Genomic DNA, 18,973 nt, shown 5'->3' on the forward strand with positions numbered 1-18,973 from the left:
CAATCTGCTGGTCCAGGTCACTTACAACCTGACCTCTCACTCAGACCTGTTCTCTGTGGACAAGAGCGGGAATCTCAGGACTCTTCAGCCTCTGGATAAAGAGAAACAGGAATGGTACTTCATTAAAGTGGAAGCCACTGACAGCAGGACTCCTCCCAACACTATAATGACCACGGTATTAACCCCATTACACACACAGAAACACACACACAAACTTATAAAACACACTGGACAAACTGCCTATTGTTGCATACTGCTGTGCCCCGAGTACACTGTATAAGAGCTTTGCTGTGAGGATTTTATGGCACTCAGCCACCAGAACGTCAATGTGATTGGATGTTTACCTTAGATGATTAGTTCTGCATCATTAACCCCTTTCCAAGTTAACCCAAAGTATTGGATGGATCTCCATCCATCCAGAGAATGCAATTCCACAGGTCCACAGCAGAGTGAGTAGGGGACTAATTTTGCCCTAGCTGATATTTAGCATTCGGGCATGGTGACATTAGGCTCATGTATAGCTGCCTATGTCTGAATCCCATCCCATATAATTCACAAATGATACAAGATTGACTACAAGCCTTTCAACATACAATATAAATCTAGGAGAAAAGTATAGCACTGGTTACCAATTTAATCTTAGCCTTTAAAAGAACACTAGGTAAGATTTGGTATTTTTGCTCCTGGGCTCCCCCTACAGTTGCAGAGTGTAATTCACATTTACAGCACTGATCTGAAATAAAGAAGGTGGGTTTTCCTACCCTCCTCCATATGTTACATAGTGCAGTTTCCACAGTGCTGAGCCAGGAATGACAACAACAGAGGATCTATTCTTCCTAGTACAGTTCAGTGGAGCATCGTTTGAATTGTTAACTTATTTAGCAGTTTAGGCTTCTTTACCAAACTGTGTTCAGCTGATGTACTGGAGAAAGAATTGGTCAGTTTCTATTAATGTTGTGTCCTTCTTCATCTTTCTCTCTTCTCTCCTCAGGTGGTTGTTCAGGTTGAAGATGTAAACGAGCCTCCGGTCTTTGAAGCTGAAAAATACAAGGCAGAAATCTTCAGTATTGCTCCATTTAGATTTCCAGTGGTGACAGTAAAGGTAACATTCCCTCTAAAGTACAATATAAATACAGTCCACAAAGGATAAACACCCACAGCAACACCAGTGTTTTGTTAATCCAGCAAAACCAGCATACTCATGTTAATGACACCACTGTGCTGATAAATACCCAGAACACAAATAATATCTGCTCAGTGGCGGTCTTCTGCACTACTACATATTACCATTACTTTCTATAAGCTAAAGCCACAAGGTAAATATTACAGGCCCTATTACAAGCCAAACTGGCATTTTATGAATGATCCTACATAAGAAGCAGGTAGTCATTTATGTTACACACTAAACAGCTCTTATACTTATATTATCTTATACACCAAGTGGCCAGGATGTATCAGAAATTCTGTACTAAAACTATTTAAAAAATGGCTATATCCATGGGCGGCACGGTGGCGCAGCAGGTAGTGTCGCAGTCACACAGCTCCAGGGGCCTGGAGGTTGTGGGTTCGATTCCCGCTCCGGGTGACTGTCTGTGAGGAGTTGGTGTGTTCTCCCCGTGTCCGCGTGGGTTTCCTCCGGGTGCTCCGGTTTCCTCCCACAGTCCAAAAACACACGTTGCAGGTGGATTGGCGACTCGAAAGTGTCCGTAGGTGTGAGTGAATGTCTGTGTTGCCCTGTGAAGGACTGGCGTCCCCTCCAGGGTGTATTCCTGCCTTGCGCCCGATGATTCCAGGTAGGCTCTGGACCCCCCCCGCGACCCTAAATTGGATAAGCGGTTACAGATAATGGATGGATGGCTATATCCATGTGGGGCGACATAGTGGCGCAGCAGGTAGTGTCACACAGCTCCAGGGACCTGGAGGTTGTGGGTTTGATTCCCGCTCCGGGTGACTGTCTGTCTGCGTGGGTTTCCTCTGGGTGCTCTGGTTTCCTCCCACAGTCCAAAAACACACGTTGGTAGGTGAATTGGTGACTCAAAAGTGTCCGTAGGTGTGAGTGTGTGTGTTGCCCTGTGAAGGACTGGCGCCCCCTCCAGGGTGTATTCCCACCTTGCGCCCAGTGATTCCAGGTAGGCTTTGGACCCACCGCGACCCTGAACTGGATAAGCGGTTACAGATAATGAATATCCATGTGGGTGATGAAGTTTAAAGGAGCATAAATAATAATTGGGGCAACTTTGCTACCAACTAAGTTTTAAGTGATTACTTCCTGTGTCTCTACAGGCTTCTGACCCTGATGTTGGAGACACTGAGGAGCTGCACTACTCACTGCTGGAGCCCAGTTCACTTCTAGCAGTTGAGAGCTCCTCTGGTCAGGTCTATGTGCTGGACGTGACAGAAATGGGGGGCAAAATCATAATGGTCAAGGTCAAAGCCACGGATAAAGAGGGACTCTCAGATACAGCTGACGTTGAGGTTAGTCTCCAGTAAAGCAACAAGCACTGTGAGCATAGAAATGAGAGTTTAACATTTTTCACATCTGAAAATTTTCTTAACATGTACTGAGCGATTTAGAGGCACCTCATAAATTAATTAATAACATTTATCCCTCCTCGCTTACTGGATATTCAACTGTAAATCAATATCACCCACATTACACACACAACACATTTTCCTTGTAATGATTAAGTCAGCCTAATTGTTCACGAAAAGGTATTGGATGAGGATAAAGTTTCTAGATGTTTGAACTGCTTTGGCACACCCTGTCAAGGCACTTTTCTGTTTAAAATTTTAAAGGTTTTTAGGGAATGGTTGGTGACTGCTCAATTAATAACAGTCATACATTCATCTGATTATTCTTTGTTTCAAAACAATCATTTGTGAAGAAAAAAACCCTAAAATCTCAAAATTAGAATCATTATAGTGAAACTGTCACAGGTGCCTAAAAACATGAAAAAAATATTAGCCTCCCCTAAAATCAGTGGTGTAGAAAATATAATGTATTTCCTGTATTCTGTGTTATTCTCCCAGGTTAGTGTGAAAAACAGTGGCATTGGTGATGTTGTGGTGATCTCACTTAATCAGCCAGTTCACACAGTGGAGAAGAAAATTCAGGAAACTCAGAGGTGAGTAACTTTATTTAAGAGGGTATGCCAGTATAATTAAGTGTTTTCATGCTAATGCAATAACAATTTCTTGTGTAAAGTAGTGATTAAACTGACTTAAGTGTGAGTCCTATAATTCTTATTTAATATTCAGTATTAATAAAATAGCTTTAAAAAATAATTTCCAATCAGATGAAATCCAGGAAGAATTTAATGTTCCAATTAAATTTATCCTCCTGAATTTTGGGAAATGGTAATGCTACAGTTGTTCATGGCTGGGACTCCAAGAGAGCACAGCTGTTCTCTCTCTCTCTTATCTTGATGTTATCCAGTTTAAAAATTGGCAGTGTGTTGTTTGTTTTGAACAATATAGATTTGTGATTATGTTGTAGTTATACATATTTGACTAGTTCTCTTTATAATTTCCAAGAGAACACAATACTCCAGGTCAAACCAGGGTCCAATTCAAAATGTTTATTACCTTCTTTATTTCAGTTCCCTACAGAAGATCCTGGGCTGGAGCGTGAATATTTTAAGCCTGAGAGCAGAGAGTGGAAATGAAATGCGTGCTCTCCTGAGGGAGATAAACTCCAAGACTTACATCAGTTTTATTGCAGTGGACACAAACGGCTTGACCGTTAGCGCCAATGAGGTTAATGAGTAAGTTGACCTTAGAACAGACTGCCACTGTACTAAAGATTAATAGGATATTTAATGTGCATAATTTGCTGAGATGTGTTTGGTGCCTAAAGTGTTAAAATGGCCAAAGTACAGACAATACTCAGGGTTCAAGATGGCTGCTGCTAATGTTTTTGCCACACATAGGGGGAAGTATACAGTTACTTATATACAATTTTGCAGGACTTGTACCATCTATATTATATTCAGATTATACTTTCTCTCAGGTTTTATAGGTAGGAAAATACCATTTTAAAAACTCTATTATATTTTAGTCATTAAAATCTTTTTCAGTTTTTGTGATAGAACCTGAACTGTTTTGTTTCCTGTACTTCAATTATTATTATTATTATTATTATTAGTTGCTGCCTATGTACTTATTCCCAAGGAAAACATTCCCAAAAGATACTTTTACTTTAATCTTGCTGTAGGCCACTCCACCGAATTCTGCTAATGTACTTTTGTACATTTTATTGAAAACATTGTGATAACAGATATCAAGTCTTGACTTAAATCCACATTTTAAGTGTAACAATGCTAATATGTTGCCTTCAGTTTCCATTGACTTGTTAGCTGCATTAGCCTCCTAGCATCAGCGCAAAAATGAAGAAGCAAACTTTAACAAACTGGGAGATGTTTAAAGTAATTTGTAATAAGTTCAGCACTCATCTGTAACGTGCATATGGTTATGTTTCGCCTCCTACAGGAAGCTGAAGAGCGAACGGGAGAGTGTGAAAACAGAGCTGGAGAAAGTGTTTGGTTCTGGCCTGGAGGTAGGACAGGAACTTGAAGGTGCTTCTGAGTCTAATGAAGCCGTTATTATTGCCCTCGGTGTTCTCCTGGCACTGAGCATTGTGGCGCTCGTAGTCCTGGTGGTGGTGGTGACCGTGACCAAGTGAGTTCAAAATAAGCATTCAAACAGTTATATAACAGTTTTCATGACAAAATATTGAATTCACACACAACATTTGGATTGATGCTGTACTTAAAATGTAAGAACTGTAATGGGTTTTTTAAGCAACTTTCAAGGCTGGTGCTAATTAGCAACAGTTGCCATTGAATAAATCTTAGTTAATCAGTGAATTGTGAACTGGATTTTTAAACGACATTGTGTAATGCTTGTCCAACCTAGCAACAGTTGCTATGACAGAAAGCTGCATGACTAGACTGAGAAAATTTGACATGGCGCATGTAGGCATGTATTTATTTATTTCTGTGGAAACCAACATTCCCAAATTAGAAAGAGTTGCTATGCTTTGATTCAATGAGATTTCTTAACACATTTAAGGCTTGTCCAACCTAGCTAACTTTGCCATCAATGGAAGTTGATGTTTCTTATTCTGTTGAATTGGATTTATATCAGTTTTCTCTAAAGCTTGTCCAACCTAGCAACAGTTGCTATGAGAGAAGGTTGCATGACTAGATTAACTGAGGGAATACCTGCCATGGCACATGTGTAAATAAACTCATGGTTTTGTTGTCTCAGGTTCAAGAAGATGAAAAATATGGAAGATCCAGATAAAGAAAGTTTCAACATTGGAAGGACAGACCTGAGTGATGAGTAAGAGCTGAAAAGCTTATAGTTCTCCAGCAGTTTGCAGGCAAACTATATTCACTTCTAAACACTTAATGTTAAATATTTGTCTTCTTTAACATCTTTTATTTCTCCTCTGCAGTTTCACTAACAAGGGGGTGCTTTCAGGGAGTGAGTGGGTGAGTGTGTAAAACTGTCCACAGGTGTGAGTGATTGTCTGAATGCGTCCACCGTTGTGTGTGAGAGTGTGATTGTGTGAAACTGTACACAGGTGTGAGCATGAGTGACTGGGTGTGTGCGAGTGAGTGAGTGACTGACTGGGTGAGTATCTGAAAGTGCCCACAGGTGTGTGAGAGTGTGAGTGCAAAAGTGCCCACAGGTGTGTGTGAGAGGGAGAGAGAGAGCGAGAGAGACTGGGTGAGTGTCCACAGGTAGAGGTGTGTGTGTGTGTGTGTGAGAGAGAGAGAGAGAGAGAGAGAGAGAGAGAGAGACTGGGTGAGTGTCTCAGTGTCAACGGTTGTGTGAGAGAGTGACTGGGTGAGTGTTTTATCACGCCCAAAGGTGAATGAACTGGATGTGGTTAAAGATGAATGAATTAATGTTTTGTACGGGTCAAGTTGCCTAGTCATGTCAGCGTTGCTCGAACTTTCACATTATTTCTCATTCAATTTTTTCTTTTTATTTCTGTCCCCAGGATCAAAGAAGTTCGGATATCAGCAGAAAAGCGTCAGAGGCTTCAGTGAAAGGAACCACAGCCGTGGCCACTTTCTGAAAACAGACACATGAAGGTTTTAAATCCCTGCCTTTAGACTACGGACTGGCAAAATGACATCACTGTTGTGATCAATACAACAGAATACAATTTTCTGAGTGTAAGGTGCATCATAGGTTCTCCTAGAACACTTGATTTTATCTGTAACACTTTGTTCTGAAACTCATGAAAAGCTGCAGTATAAGGGTCTAAAAGTTAATCCCGATGATACAGACAAAATACTGTGATTCTCTTAGATGATTTTTAAGTATTGGTTTTGTTAAAGACACAGCAACAGATGTGTTAAAAAACCAGACATTTCCAAAAACCCAAAGGACACAGAAAGTGTGGTTAATGATGAAGTTACAGACATCATCTTCTGGATTCACGCTGCCAAAGTAAGTGAACATGAACACTGGGTGGAGGCACTTGAATAGAATTCAATTTTATAATATTTAGAAATTAATTCTACATTTAGGGACATCTTGAAATCTTGGGACTTGGTTTTTTTACATTTGTTTTCATGCATTTGTTTGCCTTTTTCTTACAGCAACATTTTTTCATTCGTTTGGTATGGTTTTTTTCTATTCTGTAAAACATCACCCATAATTAATTGTGCAATTGTTTGTAAAAAAAAAAAAAAAAAAAAAACACATCCGAAATTTGTATAACTGTGAAAATAAAATGTACAGAATTATTATAAGAGTGTGACTAGTGTTCAAGGAATCAAAGGAGTCTGAGTCTGCTCTTTGACTTGGTTCATAATTAAATCATATTAAAATTTTATTAAGTTATCCTATATTAAAATAAATCAAGAGGAAAAACTGAAAAACAAAACAAGAAAACAGAAAAATGCAAGAATGACATTAGATAGATTATGGAATGTATCTTGGTAAATAAAATATAGCTCCAACAGTTACATCAGGTGTGCTTTATTCAAGCAACACATACTTTTGTGTCTGATAAAGCACCATTAAGTCTATATACATATACAGCATATGTATATACACAGTAGAGTTATATATATATATACATATACAGTATATATGCACATCATTGGATATATACTGTATACATATATCTTACATATATATTTTTTAAACTTCTCATTTACAAAGCCAGGCAACAACTAGGAAGATTCTTTACAGAATCAAGTTTGTCGTGGTTCTATTTTTCTGTTCAATGTACAAGTAAACGTAGCTTTGATATCAACCACTAAAGAAAAAAAAATTAATCAGCAAGGCAACGTCCCACCTCACTGTGATATACGTACAAAACTGGCACAGAAGACAATAATACATAGTGATTAAAAAAGCAAATTAAATTAGGAACAGAAAGGACTAAAACTCTGTAAACCTTTCCCGTCTCGGAACAGCAACCTCTAAACATATAAACCACTTCAAAAAAGGGAGAAAAAAAAACACAGAATCAAAGAAAGAAAACAAAATATTTTTTGCCCTTTGATAAAATGTGCTATAGCTGCAGTTCATTTATTTTGTCTATTTCTTGATTGATTTCATTTTCTGTTCAGCTACGACGCTGCAGCCGCTGACTGTAGATGCTACTACTTTAGCCGCTCAAGTTCAGGTTTCGTAGTTCCTTAGCAACTGTAACACTGCGCAAAAAAATCGTCAAGCTTTGACCAGAGAAGAAACCGGACAAATGGACGAAGAGACAGAAAGCGGGACAAACGGACAGAGGTGGGGTGTCCAAAAACAGTCATGATACAATGTGGTGAGGGCTTGAAGGAATAATACTAACGCTGCTCAATAACAACTGACTGGCAATAGCCACCAACTGGTTTTGTCCAAGCCCCTCCTACAAATGGATTCGTAGCAACAGTTACTAGGTTAGACATGCTTGCCAGAAAGGCAGCCAATTCATATCCCATTCCGTCCAATCAGAAATGCAGTGCAGTCATTTAAAAGAAATTCCATGTCGTATGAGTCTGAAAGCTGTTGGAATCGGGTGAGCGTATTTTTGCATCATGAAATCATCGAAAAATACACTGAGAAAGCTTGTCTGACCTAGTGACAGTTGTCGTGAAGAAAGGTCACTGGTGGGTGGAGCTATGGATTAATCAGTCAGAAGTGACCATGCTGATTGGTGGTGACTAGCATTTTTCCTTCTATCCCTTTACAGTTGGAGCAGTTTCTTTAAAAACACCTGGTAAGCAAGCATCCATTCAGGAGTATCAGAGCAGAGAAATCACCAAACTGCATGAAGCTGGACACCCCCGAACAGACAGGAAAAGTAAGAGTGAAAATGAACAGGACCGAGGAAGAGAGACACAAAAAAAAAGAGAAATAAAAAGACAAAACAGAGTGACGTCACGAGGCCCGTGACCCTCCTGTGCCCCCAGTAGCGGAGAGCTTGGTAACCACCGTGACAGCATTCTCCACGGTGCGATACAGCATGTCCAGAATGTCCGGCTGCTGTGACGTCCCAGAATTCATCGCTCCCTGTGAGGGGCTCTGGTCACACAGGCCTGACTCCGCCTCCTGGAGGCTGCAGCTCCGCCCCTCTCCTGCATCCTGCAGGCTGGAGAGCAACAGCATGGCAGCGGGGTCATCTGCGGAGGAAGAGGAGGAGGAGGAGCATGGTTTAGAGCTGCCTTCTCTTTCACACTCCTCCTTTTTCTTTTCCCTCATTTCTTTCCCCTCTTCCTCCTCTCCTTCTCCTCCCTCCTCTTCCTCTCCAGCCGTGGATGGCCCTGGCGCTGGCTGCTGCAGCAAGGCGTCGTCCGACCGTCCGAAAACCTCAGGCAAAGAGGACGAGGAAGAGGAGGATGAAGAAGATGAAGAGGAAGCCTCCATCTTCTCTTCCTTGGGTGAGCCGCTGTCCGGAGAGGGTGGGTCCTGCTCTGTCCCGGGATCGATCAAAGAAGAGTCTCGTGTCTCCGTGTCGGACGTGCTGTTTGGGGTTAAAGCCTCCACAGGCTCTGCCTTCTGCTCGGAACAGGCCACCAAAGAGGAGGAGGTAGAGGCAGGGCAGACCCCGCCTCCTAAAAGCCCGCCACTGCTGCCCTCTCCTGGCCGATCGTCGTCACTGCTCACTCGACGTCGCTTCACTGGAGTGGCACCCTCTTCTTCAGCTGAGAGAAATCACAGGAGAGGTAAACAGCATTAGTTTTTTAGTTAACTGTTCAACAATTACACTTCTGTCTGAGGCTGGAAGTGCTAAAGAGCACAACTTGCATTGCCCTTTGGGTGGAGCCAATCTCTGCTCAAGCTGCCAGCTACTACAAGTTTCTCTCAGTTGATGTAATAGATCTGGTCAGTTTGCCTTCACCTGTGGTGTGCTGAGTTGTTTAGCCACAGTTTGAAAATTAGCAGTGTTTGGCTTTATTGGACAAAGAACATTTTTGACACTGTGTGTAATCGTGGGCAACTCACTGACGGAGTGGATGGCATAAAACATGGGAGATAACTCAGACAACTTCCCCGTAAATGCGCCAACAGAGAGTACACTTCAATACAGCGTTTGCATTCAAAACTTATGGATTCCAAAGCATTATTATAGATGAATTTATATAGAGAAAAATATAAAATGTGCTTTCAACTTGTAAACAGGCCTCATTTTGTGTGTTTACCTTTGGCTTTGGTGTCCAGTGTGTGTGTAGAGCGGTGCTGTAAACACAATCTACATTTACTCAGCAGCTCCTGCAGGGCGGGGCCCAGCGCCGGGTCCAGCTGCTGAGGAGTGTGTATCGACAACATCAGCACCAGTGCACGCAAATCCTGAAAAACACACCCACAAAATAGGCACTTCATCTTAAATGTGTATATGCCAATATAAACAGTATTGTATATATAGAATAAAACCAGTCAGGCCTAACAGAGAGACTGATGCGTCTTACAGACGGCACTGAGAGAAAGAGAGAGACTGGGTGTGTGTTACTGACTGCATTGAGTAAACTGCTAGTCTTGCTGATCTCTGCGCTCTGATTGGCCGGTTCAGGCTGGAGGGAGTGATACTCGTTCAGGAGGTTAGTGACCAGAACGCTGATCAGATTAGCACAACTTGAACCAGACAGCACCTGCGGCTGGACCTGCGTGGGCACACACACACAGGTTTAAGAACAACACAAACATCCTCTGTCCTAAAATGAGGTGTGGGAATGGCTTTACCTTTTGTAAGAAGCAGTTGAGGAAGGCATATGCTATATTATTGTTGAGGAAGGTCCTTTCATCCATTAGAATACACTTAATGTATTCACCAAACGCAGGATCCTCACACAGCAACTTCACACACGTCTTAGCCAGCGTAGACTGTACAGAGAGAGAGAGAGAGAGAGAGAGAGTTGTATAACCCAGCCAAAATATACATTTCACTGGTTAAATGAATAAATAAATAACATTAATATATCGGTGTATTTTATGCAGACCATAGCAGGGCACTAGGTACGTCCTTTCACAAACATCTCTGCATTTACACTGATACGAGATCCTCGTTTACCTGAGACTGACTCAGCTCGGTCCACAGTTTGGGAAACAAAGCCAGGTGCAGCGGCAAACCTTCATACGCCATCAGCACACCTGTACACAGGTTACAATACACAAATACATGGAATACACATGCACAACTTCACCAGGAACAGTTGGAGTGATCTGACAGTATTACTGCTGCAATTTCAATAGACTTTACGTACTTTATGTATTATTGGGTATATCTGTAGGTTTACAGAGGAACTGGAATTGCTAGGTCGTAGATATGGTTTTTAAAGTTATAAAGCCTTACTCAGTTTGACCAGAGTCTCTGTAAACTTCTCACAGTTGATGGCCACTCGACACAACAGATGAATGAACTGATGATAGGACAGAAAGTAGTCCATTAACATCCTGTCATACACCTCATCTTTACCCTGGCAGAAAGAGGGAGGGAGAGAGAGAGTTAGTTTTATTCTTTATATTTATTATTATTTAATGGTGAATTAAAAAAAAAAAGCAGCCAGTCAGAAGGACTAGAAGACACCGTACAGTAGATCAGGCCAATTGACAACAAGTCGAGTACTGTCTATGTCGGACACAAACACACCTTGCAGGTCTCCACCATGGAAGGCAGGAGGCACATGTTAAGCTCAGGTCGAGGCGGGCGAATATTGTTCTTGCCCCCCATCAACTTGATGTTCTCTCTGCATGGAAGATAGGGCCCGAACGACACTGCAGAAAGAGACAGAATATTGTTATGGTGACAGTGGTTGTGTGTGACTTTTCTGGGGATGTTGCTACAGTGACCGTGTGTATGTGTGAGACACTTACTGGGGATGTTGCTACGGTGACCGTGTGTATGTGTGAGACACTCACTGGGGATGTTGCTATGGTGACCGTGTGTGTGTGTGTGAGACACTTACTGGGGATGTTACTACGGTGACCGTGTGTGTGTGTGACACTTACTGGGGATGTTGCTACGGTGACCGTGTGCATGTGTGTAACACTTACTGGGGATGTTGCTACGGTGACCGTGTGTGTGTGTGTGGGACACTCAATGGGGATGTTGCTATGGTGACCGTGTGTGTGTGTGTGTGGGACACTCAATGGGGATGTTGCTATGGTGACCGTGTGTATGTGTGAGACACTCACTGGGAATGTTGCTACGGTGACCGTGTGCATGTGTGAGACACTCACTGGGGATGTTGCTACGGTGACCATGTTCATGTGTGTGACACTTACTGGGGATGTTGCTACGCTGACCGTGTGCATGTGTGAGACACTTATTGGGGACTTTGCTATGGTGACCGTGTGCATTTGTGAGACACTTACTGGGGATGTTGCTATGGTGACCGTGTGTGTGTGTGAGACACTTACTGGGGATGTTGCTATGGTGATATGTGCAGTGGTTGTGCTGCAGGAAGGGCACAAGTGTGTGAAGGAAGTCATGAGGACTCAGCAGCACAAGCTCCTTTAGCACATCTGAGCAAGAGGAAGAAAAAGACAACAGTCAAACTCGGCCGCAGTGATAATACAAAGTAACTTTGACGTATAAAGGATGATATCTCCTGTTAGTCGTGCATGTGACTGTATGAGAGGGAGTGCTTTACCGAGGCAGGCGTTGCGCAGTTCTGGAGGACTGTAGGAGTTGAGGAGGGTCAGCAGTTTATGTGCAAAATCAATCCTCTCCTGCCACTGGATCAGAGCCTGCTTCACATCTAGAGAGAAGAGAATCATTACCATTTCCATTCTAATATAAAGCTGATCACTTCCTTTGTAGTAGATGTGTGGTGCATTATGGGATATGTAATTAAACACTACAAATCCCTGCAGAATCCCTCTAGTGTATGAAAGATACATTTCGGGTTATGTTGTACAATTTTAATGTATGTACAATACATAAACACGTAATCTTGGGTAAGTAGGGTGTGCTATGTATAATCTTAAAGCTTAACAGGGCACATTAAGGGTGTTGGGTGCAGTGTGGGAAATGTAGTACCTTTGCGCTGAAGGTAGGGTCTTGTTGCCTTTAACACCGACAGGAATATGGACAGCAGTTCCACCAGGTCACCAGTCACATGGCACGCTGTGGCCTCATGGTACATCATGTGCAGTGTGTTAAACGACTTAAAACAGAAAGAAAGGGATTTATTTATTAAGGATTGTCTGCAGTATGTTGTCAGAAACTTAAGACGGTTAAACTCCAGACTCAGAACGTAACACTCACCTCAGTCATCAGGATGAGACCTCTGTTAAAGACCACCAACAACCTGTCCTCGTCATTCTCCAACAACACTCGGAAGGCACTGAAAGAGAGAGAGAGAGGTTTGATTATTTAGAAATCAAGAAGATACTCGCATAATACAGGACATAACACAATAATAAAGGCACTAGGACTAGACTTGTGGAGGCATAAGCATGGGTTTGTACCTGATTAGTGTAGTCCAGCAGGATCGACCGTCCAGACAGCGTAAATAGCAGCTAATTGTGGTCTTTTTAAACTGTTTGATGTCCTCCAGCTCCTCCTCCCTCATGTCTGGCCTCTGAGCCACAAACAGCTGCATAAGGTTAAAAAGCTCCTCCACAGCCTGGAGAGAAAGGACAGAGGGCAACAGCAAGAGACAAAGAGCTTAATTAATATGGATGTGGGTTTTGGCTTAGTTCTATATGCTCTGTGTTAGTGTGTGTGAGACGGCATATGTACCCCAGGGTACTGGCTGGCGTGCGGTGTAAGGTTTTTAAAAGCCCACTGGATGTTCTGGTGAGAGGCGAGCTGACGGGTGAAGGCTGCCGACTGCTCGCAGCACATGCGTAGGATCCCGTAATAAGCCGGAAGCATCCCACGGTTAAACAGCACCACCTCCTGATCATCATGATCCGCCAGGATGTAGTTGAAGGCGATGTTTTTGGTCACGACAGGATTCTGCACGATCAGACGCACATTCTCACTGCAGTCCACGCACACATTGTACCAGAATGACAGGAGAGCCTGCTTATTGTGATTGGTGGCAATCGCCGGCTCTGAGAGCTTGGGCTGGAGGGAGGGAGGGAGGGAGGGAGGGAAAGAGAGGAGTGAGATTGAAGTTGAATATAACAAAATTCATACAACATTTTTTCACTGCAGCCAGTACTGTGACCCTCTCCCTCACCTGAAAAAGGTTCCAGAGGTCCATGAAGTATCCAGAGAACATCAGCTTCTCCGTCTTGGAGATCAGACAGTAGGTCATGAAGCTAAAATACTGGACCAGTTTAGTGGTGCCATGTACAGCCACGTCCACATAAAGCTTAGCCCGGCCCAGCAGGCCCAGCAGGAGATTATACACCTGCAGCAGAAACAAAACATCACCAGCATTAAGTAGGTCTGCAAAATCACAACAACAGTCGGAACCAAATCAAATACCTAGCAACGTTTAGATCAGGCGCTTTTAGGGCATTTTCAATAAAGAAAATGTTCAGAGTTAACAGGATTCTGTGGGGCATTGTTAAGTTAGTCTTTCAGACCTGATGAAGGACAACGGTGGTGTCAGGACTGAGGGGGAGGTCTCGTGTGGGAATGTGGAGAGAGCGAGTGGAGCGAAACATCTGCCGGAAAGAGTTACTGGGAATCAGAGAGACCAGGAGATAAGCTGCCGCTGTGAGGAGATAGAGAGAGAGAGAACAATATTAGTAAGCTAATTAATTTGTTCACAGTTCCACAGAAGAGCGTTGTGGATATTGAGGGTATTGGAGTAATCCAAAAACGTTTTTACTAATAACTAATAATGAAACCCTCTCTTCAACCTTGTGAACAGAATGTACTGGGCTCCCTGTAGGTGTTCACTAGTGTTAACATTTTGAACCCTACATATTTCTCTGAATTACCAAGAGATTTAAAAAAATGTGTGAGGGATTTTGTGTGTGTGTCCATTACATGTGCGAACGCGGGGGTAATTGTGAGCCAGTAGAAATCGCTCCACCCAGTTCTCCATGTTCTGCAGGACCCAGCTGTGAGCCAGTTTATTACGAGGGGTCTGAACAGCCAGCCAGTCCAAACACTGAGACGGGTTATACTCTATCACCTGCAGGAATGTGAGAGAGAGAGAGCGAGAGAGAGAATGTAAGCAAGTGATCAAACTGGTTATATTTCACTAAATGGATAGGTCTCATCATCTGACTGATCTACCAGAAACACTGTCCATAACTGTGCCCATTTCACTACATAGGGCACTACACCGAGGTTCCACCATTTTGTAGTAGTGTCCAAAATCATAGTGGACTATTTTCAGTGCACTCAAACAATCCCACAATGCACTGCAAAAAGTAGTGTACAACTCATGTACATTAGCAGATAGCAGATTACCCATAGTCCTTACCATTGTTTGGTAGATACCTGCATGAGGTAGTGTCTGAAATCGTTCACTATCCTCCTGAATTCACTTCCCTATAATAGTGCACTACATAGCGAATAATATTAGGAATAGTGAATAGGAACTGTGCACTGAGCTGAATAGTCATTTTGATTGTGAAAGTTAGGGTCAATTATTTAATATTATTATAATTATTTAATATTAATATAATATTTAATAATGTATGCAGTCATTTATCAGTCTAAAATATTTTGGACTGATTTTTAATAAAATGTTTTATGGCTTATTATTAAGTATTTGTGTAGCTAGTAGTACTTTGTGTAAATAGAATTAAATTTGAGATTTTCCACTGCATTCCATAGTTTCTCCAAGGTTCATTGGCTAATCATCGTGGTTGGTGTAGTACAGTGGTAACACCATTGAATTCGATTCCAGGTCTTGGCAACCAATCTCTGCTACACCAATAAGAGTCCTTGGGCAAGACTCCTAACACTGCATTGGCCTACCTGCAATGTCTTTTAAGTTGCTCTAGATAAGAGTGTCTGCCAAAATGCCATAAATGTAAATAATTCCAGAGATGTACATCACTATCAAAAACACACAAATTTCATTCAAATTCTTCAATTACAAAACTGCTATGAATCAAAACAAATATATTGTGTATCTGTGTACCTCCCAGATCCTCTGCAGTATGTAGGAGGCAAAGGAGGGCATTCCAGGAGGCCCCGCCGCAAACTCCATCAGCATTGTCAATAACTTAAAGAAAGGATTCGCCGCCTATAAACACCACACACACACACACAGTTGTCTGCAAAATGTTGGCATCCCTTGTACAATGATGTTTTGTTGGTTTTCTGAATAAAATGATCAATACATTGTCTGTAATGACATCACTGCTATACATTTTAATACAGTGAAATGATGCAGTTGGTCTGTGTCCTACATAATATTACCTATGAAACATAGTTAATATGTAGAATTCTTACCTCAGGGGTGAGCTTGGCTATGGAGGTGAAGAGCATTGAAACAATCTGGAGGGGGAAAAAAATATACATACATCAGAAAGGAAAAAGAGAAATCTGGCAACCCTTCCTGTGAGAAACTCCAGAACTCTTTCATTTGGTTTAACTGATCTGGCTGCATAAAAAACACTGCTCTGTAGATCTCCACCTCCTGGTTTGGCAGAGGTGTTTGATGTAGTTCTGCGTGTGAGAGAGACGTACGTGCTCAGCGAGTCTGTTGTTGTATCTGCAGAGGCTGAAGATGAGGTTACACGTCTGTCGGATGTTGATTCCGTCTCTGATGTGCTGGAACAGGAAGGGGAAACCTTTCCCTCCTGTCAGAGCTGCCATATCACTCTGAGAGAGAGTCAAATGTCTAAAAAAATAAATAAAGAAAGAAAGAGATCATGTTATTATACAAACACACACACAAATCAAGCAGATGTGTGTTACTTTTAACATCTCAGGTTCGTTTTTTAAACCTAAGGGTAGTATCGCTGCCACATAACTCCAGAGTCCTGATGTCATTGTTGTGATCTCCCTGTGTTTGTGTGGGTTTTCTCTAGATGCTCAAGTTGCCTCTCGCAATCCAATAACACGTCGGTGGGTGGACTGCCTGTGTAGGAGTGTCCGTATGTGTGCATGTGTGTGTAGTGCCATTTGATGAACTGCCACCTATCCAATGTTGGTTTGAACCCAGTGCGGCTCTCAAAGGGATAAACGACTGTAGAATATACACGAATAAATGAATGATTTGTAGGTTTCTGGCAAGCACTACCGAGCATAGTCTGTCAAAGGTGCTAAAGGCATTGTTTTGAGCTACTTAAAAGCTTCATATTAACGAGGGTGCTGCAATCAGATTTAGTAACAGAGAGTGAGTTCTGCCTGCAGGACCACAGCTAGCATGTAGTGTCAAAATAAGAAAATCCTCCTCTCTCGTTTTGTGCGCAGACCTTTCCGAGCGACTCTGCTCCACCAGCAGGGCGATAAGAGCGATCATTTTCTCCAACGCAGCAGGTCGATACTTTTCCTCCGCCAGAGAGAGAATATCCTCCTCTTCATCCTCCTCCTCTCCTTCCTCTTCTGACAGAACCTCCACCTGAGTCTGAGAGAAAAAGATTTCTCTTAGCACAGTTGGAAAATACACTTCACTCAACTTTTCTCTAACTCCACAAATGTCACTGAGGCTAAAAGCTTATTCTCAGAAGAGCCTTGTTAATTGCACATGCATAATGCATATTTGAAAGCGGGACATCAGGGAAAAAGGAAACATTTGATGTGTAGACAGGAGAGAGACTCTTATCCAAGGTGTTCGCAATAATTATTTTTAAGCACCGCAGGGCGAGAAGCAGCACTCACATTCTCAGGGCCTTTTGTGCCCATGTAGAAGTGCACCATGATGGAGATGGCCTGGAGTGACAGCAGAAACTGGCTCTGTAACCAAGAACAAACAAGAAACATGTAAATTTAGGGCTGGACAAAAATTCAATATTAATATACAGGGGTTGGACAATGAAACTGAAACACCTGGTTTTAGACCACAATAGTTTATTAGTATGGTGGAGGGCCTCCTTTTGCGGCCAATAAAGCATCAATTCGTCTTGGGAATGACATATACAAGTCTTGCACAGTGGTCAGAGGGATTTGAAGCCATTCTTCTTGCAGGATAGTGGCCAGGTCACTACGTAATGCTGGTGGAGGAAAACGTTTCCTAACTCACTCCTCCAAAACACCCCAAAGTGGCTCAATAATATTTAGATCTGGTGACTGTGCAGGCCATGGGAGATGTTCAACATCACTTTCATGTTCATCAAACCAATCTTTCACCAGTCTTGCTGTGTGTATTGGTGCATTGTCGTCCTGATACACGGCACCGCCTTCAGGACACAGTGTTTGAACCATTGCACATGGTCTTACTGGTGCAATGTGCAATTAATGAAGATTGGCCACCGGGCTCATCCAATTTAGCCATGAAACCTCCCACACTAAAATGACAGGTGTTTCAGTATCCCTGTATATTCAGTGCTCCTGTATAATCACGATATAAAATGTTTCAATAACTATGATATCATTTTTAAACACATTTTCAGTATTTCAATATACATAATTTACAGCATCGGTCACTGAGTGATGGTCATTACAGGGGGCTGCCATCTATTCATTGCACTCCCTTTTAAAGTTAGTCTAAAAATACTAATATAAAGCCAAGTGGTTGTCGTTTGATGATGATGATGATGATGATGTCGCCTTTGGCTTGCTCGCATTGGGCTTTGATTTAAATGTTCTGTTCTGAAACTGTGAAGCTGCTTTGTGACAACGTCAATTGTAAAAGGCGCTATACAAATAAATTTGATTTGATTTGATGCTGCTTTCAATTCTTGACAGTTTTTCTGTGGCTTTTTTATTGTTCAAATCAATATTTATACAGTATCAACTGAAATTAAGAAACATATTGTTAAATATATTTTAGCCATACCATCCAGCTCTATGTCAAGAAAGTATAATTAAATTGAATAGCTTCCCCAGTTACAATACATACAACATCCTGCTATTGCTAGTAAGGATGTTTGGGGGATGTTTTTAAAAATATATTTAATTTTGCAATGAGCCTCAAGGCATATGTTAAAAGAAATACTGGAGGACTCCACTCACAAACCACTTTATTAGAAACACAGACTGTATCTACATTCTGTGTCCATTCTATCAGCTCCACTGATCACAGAGAAGTACTCTGTAGTTCTACTACTACACGCTCTGGTCCATCTGTTGCTCTGCATCTGCCCCACCGTTCTAAAAGGGCTCACACAGAGCAGGTATGATTCATGTGAATCGTATGTGAAGAATCATTCTCAGCACTGCACTGTGGTGGTAGTGTGTTAGTATGTGTTGGTACAAGTGGATCAGACACAGCACTGCTGTTGGAGTTTTTAAACACTGTGTCCACTCTATTAGACACACCTATCCACCTTGTTCCACCTTGTAGATGTAAAGTTATAAGTGGTTATTGGACACTGCCCTCAGGATGCTATTGGCTGGGTAGTTCTGGTCGATACTGAAGGTTTTAAAACTCCAGCAGCACTGCTGTGTCTGATCCTCACTTAATATTGCATAAAGATAAAGACAGCATAC

At 42.1% G+C, this 18,973-nt stretch overlaps 1 protein-coding gene across 1 annotated transcript in view; it reads right to left on the reverse strand.

Moving 5' to 3' along the window:
* Positions 1-6,830: 6,830 nt before the first annotated feature.
* usp34 (ubiquitin specific peptidase 34) overlaps positions 6,831-18,973 on the reverse strand; it is a 57,138-nt gene continuing 44,995 nt past the window's right edge. The window contains exons 59-79 of the mRNA XM_066660857.1: positions 17,204-17,278; positions 16,798-16,949; positions 16,067-16,220; positions 15,830-15,874; positions 15,516-15,620; positions 14,408-14,555; positions 13,999-14,129; positions 13,647-13,820; positions 13,202-13,531; positions 12,928-13,085; positions 12,725-12,803; positions 12,497-12,623; positions 12,108-12,215; positions 11,875-11,979; positions 11,105-11,229; positions 10,808-10,931; positions 10,526-10,605; positions 10,198-10,338; positions 9,972-10,118; positions 9,660-9,807; positions 6,831-9,161 (exon numbers count right to left, since the gene is read on the reverse strand). Of these exons, the coding sequence (XP_066516954.1) occupies positions 8,398-9,161; positions 9,660-9,807; positions 9,972-10,118; positions 10,198-10,338; positions 10,526-10,605; positions 10,808-10,931; positions 11,105-11,229; positions 11,875-11,979; positions 12,108-12,215; positions 12,497-12,623; positions 12,725-12,803; positions 12,928-13,085; positions 13,202-13,531; positions 13,647-13,820; positions 13,999-14,129; positions 14,408-14,555; positions 15,516-15,620; positions 15,830-15,874; positions 16,067-16,220; positions 16,798-16,949; positions 17,204-17,278 (3,420 nt within the window). The 3' untranslated portion in view covers positions 6,831-8,397. The remainder of the gene's footprint in view (positions 9,162-9,659; positions 9,808-9,971; positions 10,119-10,197; positions 10,339-10,525; positions 10,606-10,807; positions 10,932-11,104; positions 11,230-11,874; positions 11,980-12,107; positions 12,216-12,496; positions 12,624-12,724; positions 12,804-12,927; positions 13,086-13,201; positions 13,532-13,646; positions 13,821-13,998; positions 14,130-14,407; positions 14,556-15,515; positions 15,621-15,829; positions 15,875-16,066; positions 16,221-16,797; positions 16,950-17,203; positions 17,279-18,973) is intronic.

This window comes from Hoplias malabaricus, chromosome 2, assembly GCF_029633855.1.
Source record: "Hoplias malabaricus isolate fHopMal1 chromosome 2, fHopMal1.hap1, whole genome shotgun sequence".
NCBI classification, from domain to species: domain Eukaryota; kingdom Metazoa; phylum Chordata; class Actinopteri; order Characiformes; family Erythrinidae; genus Hoplias; species Hoplias malabaricus.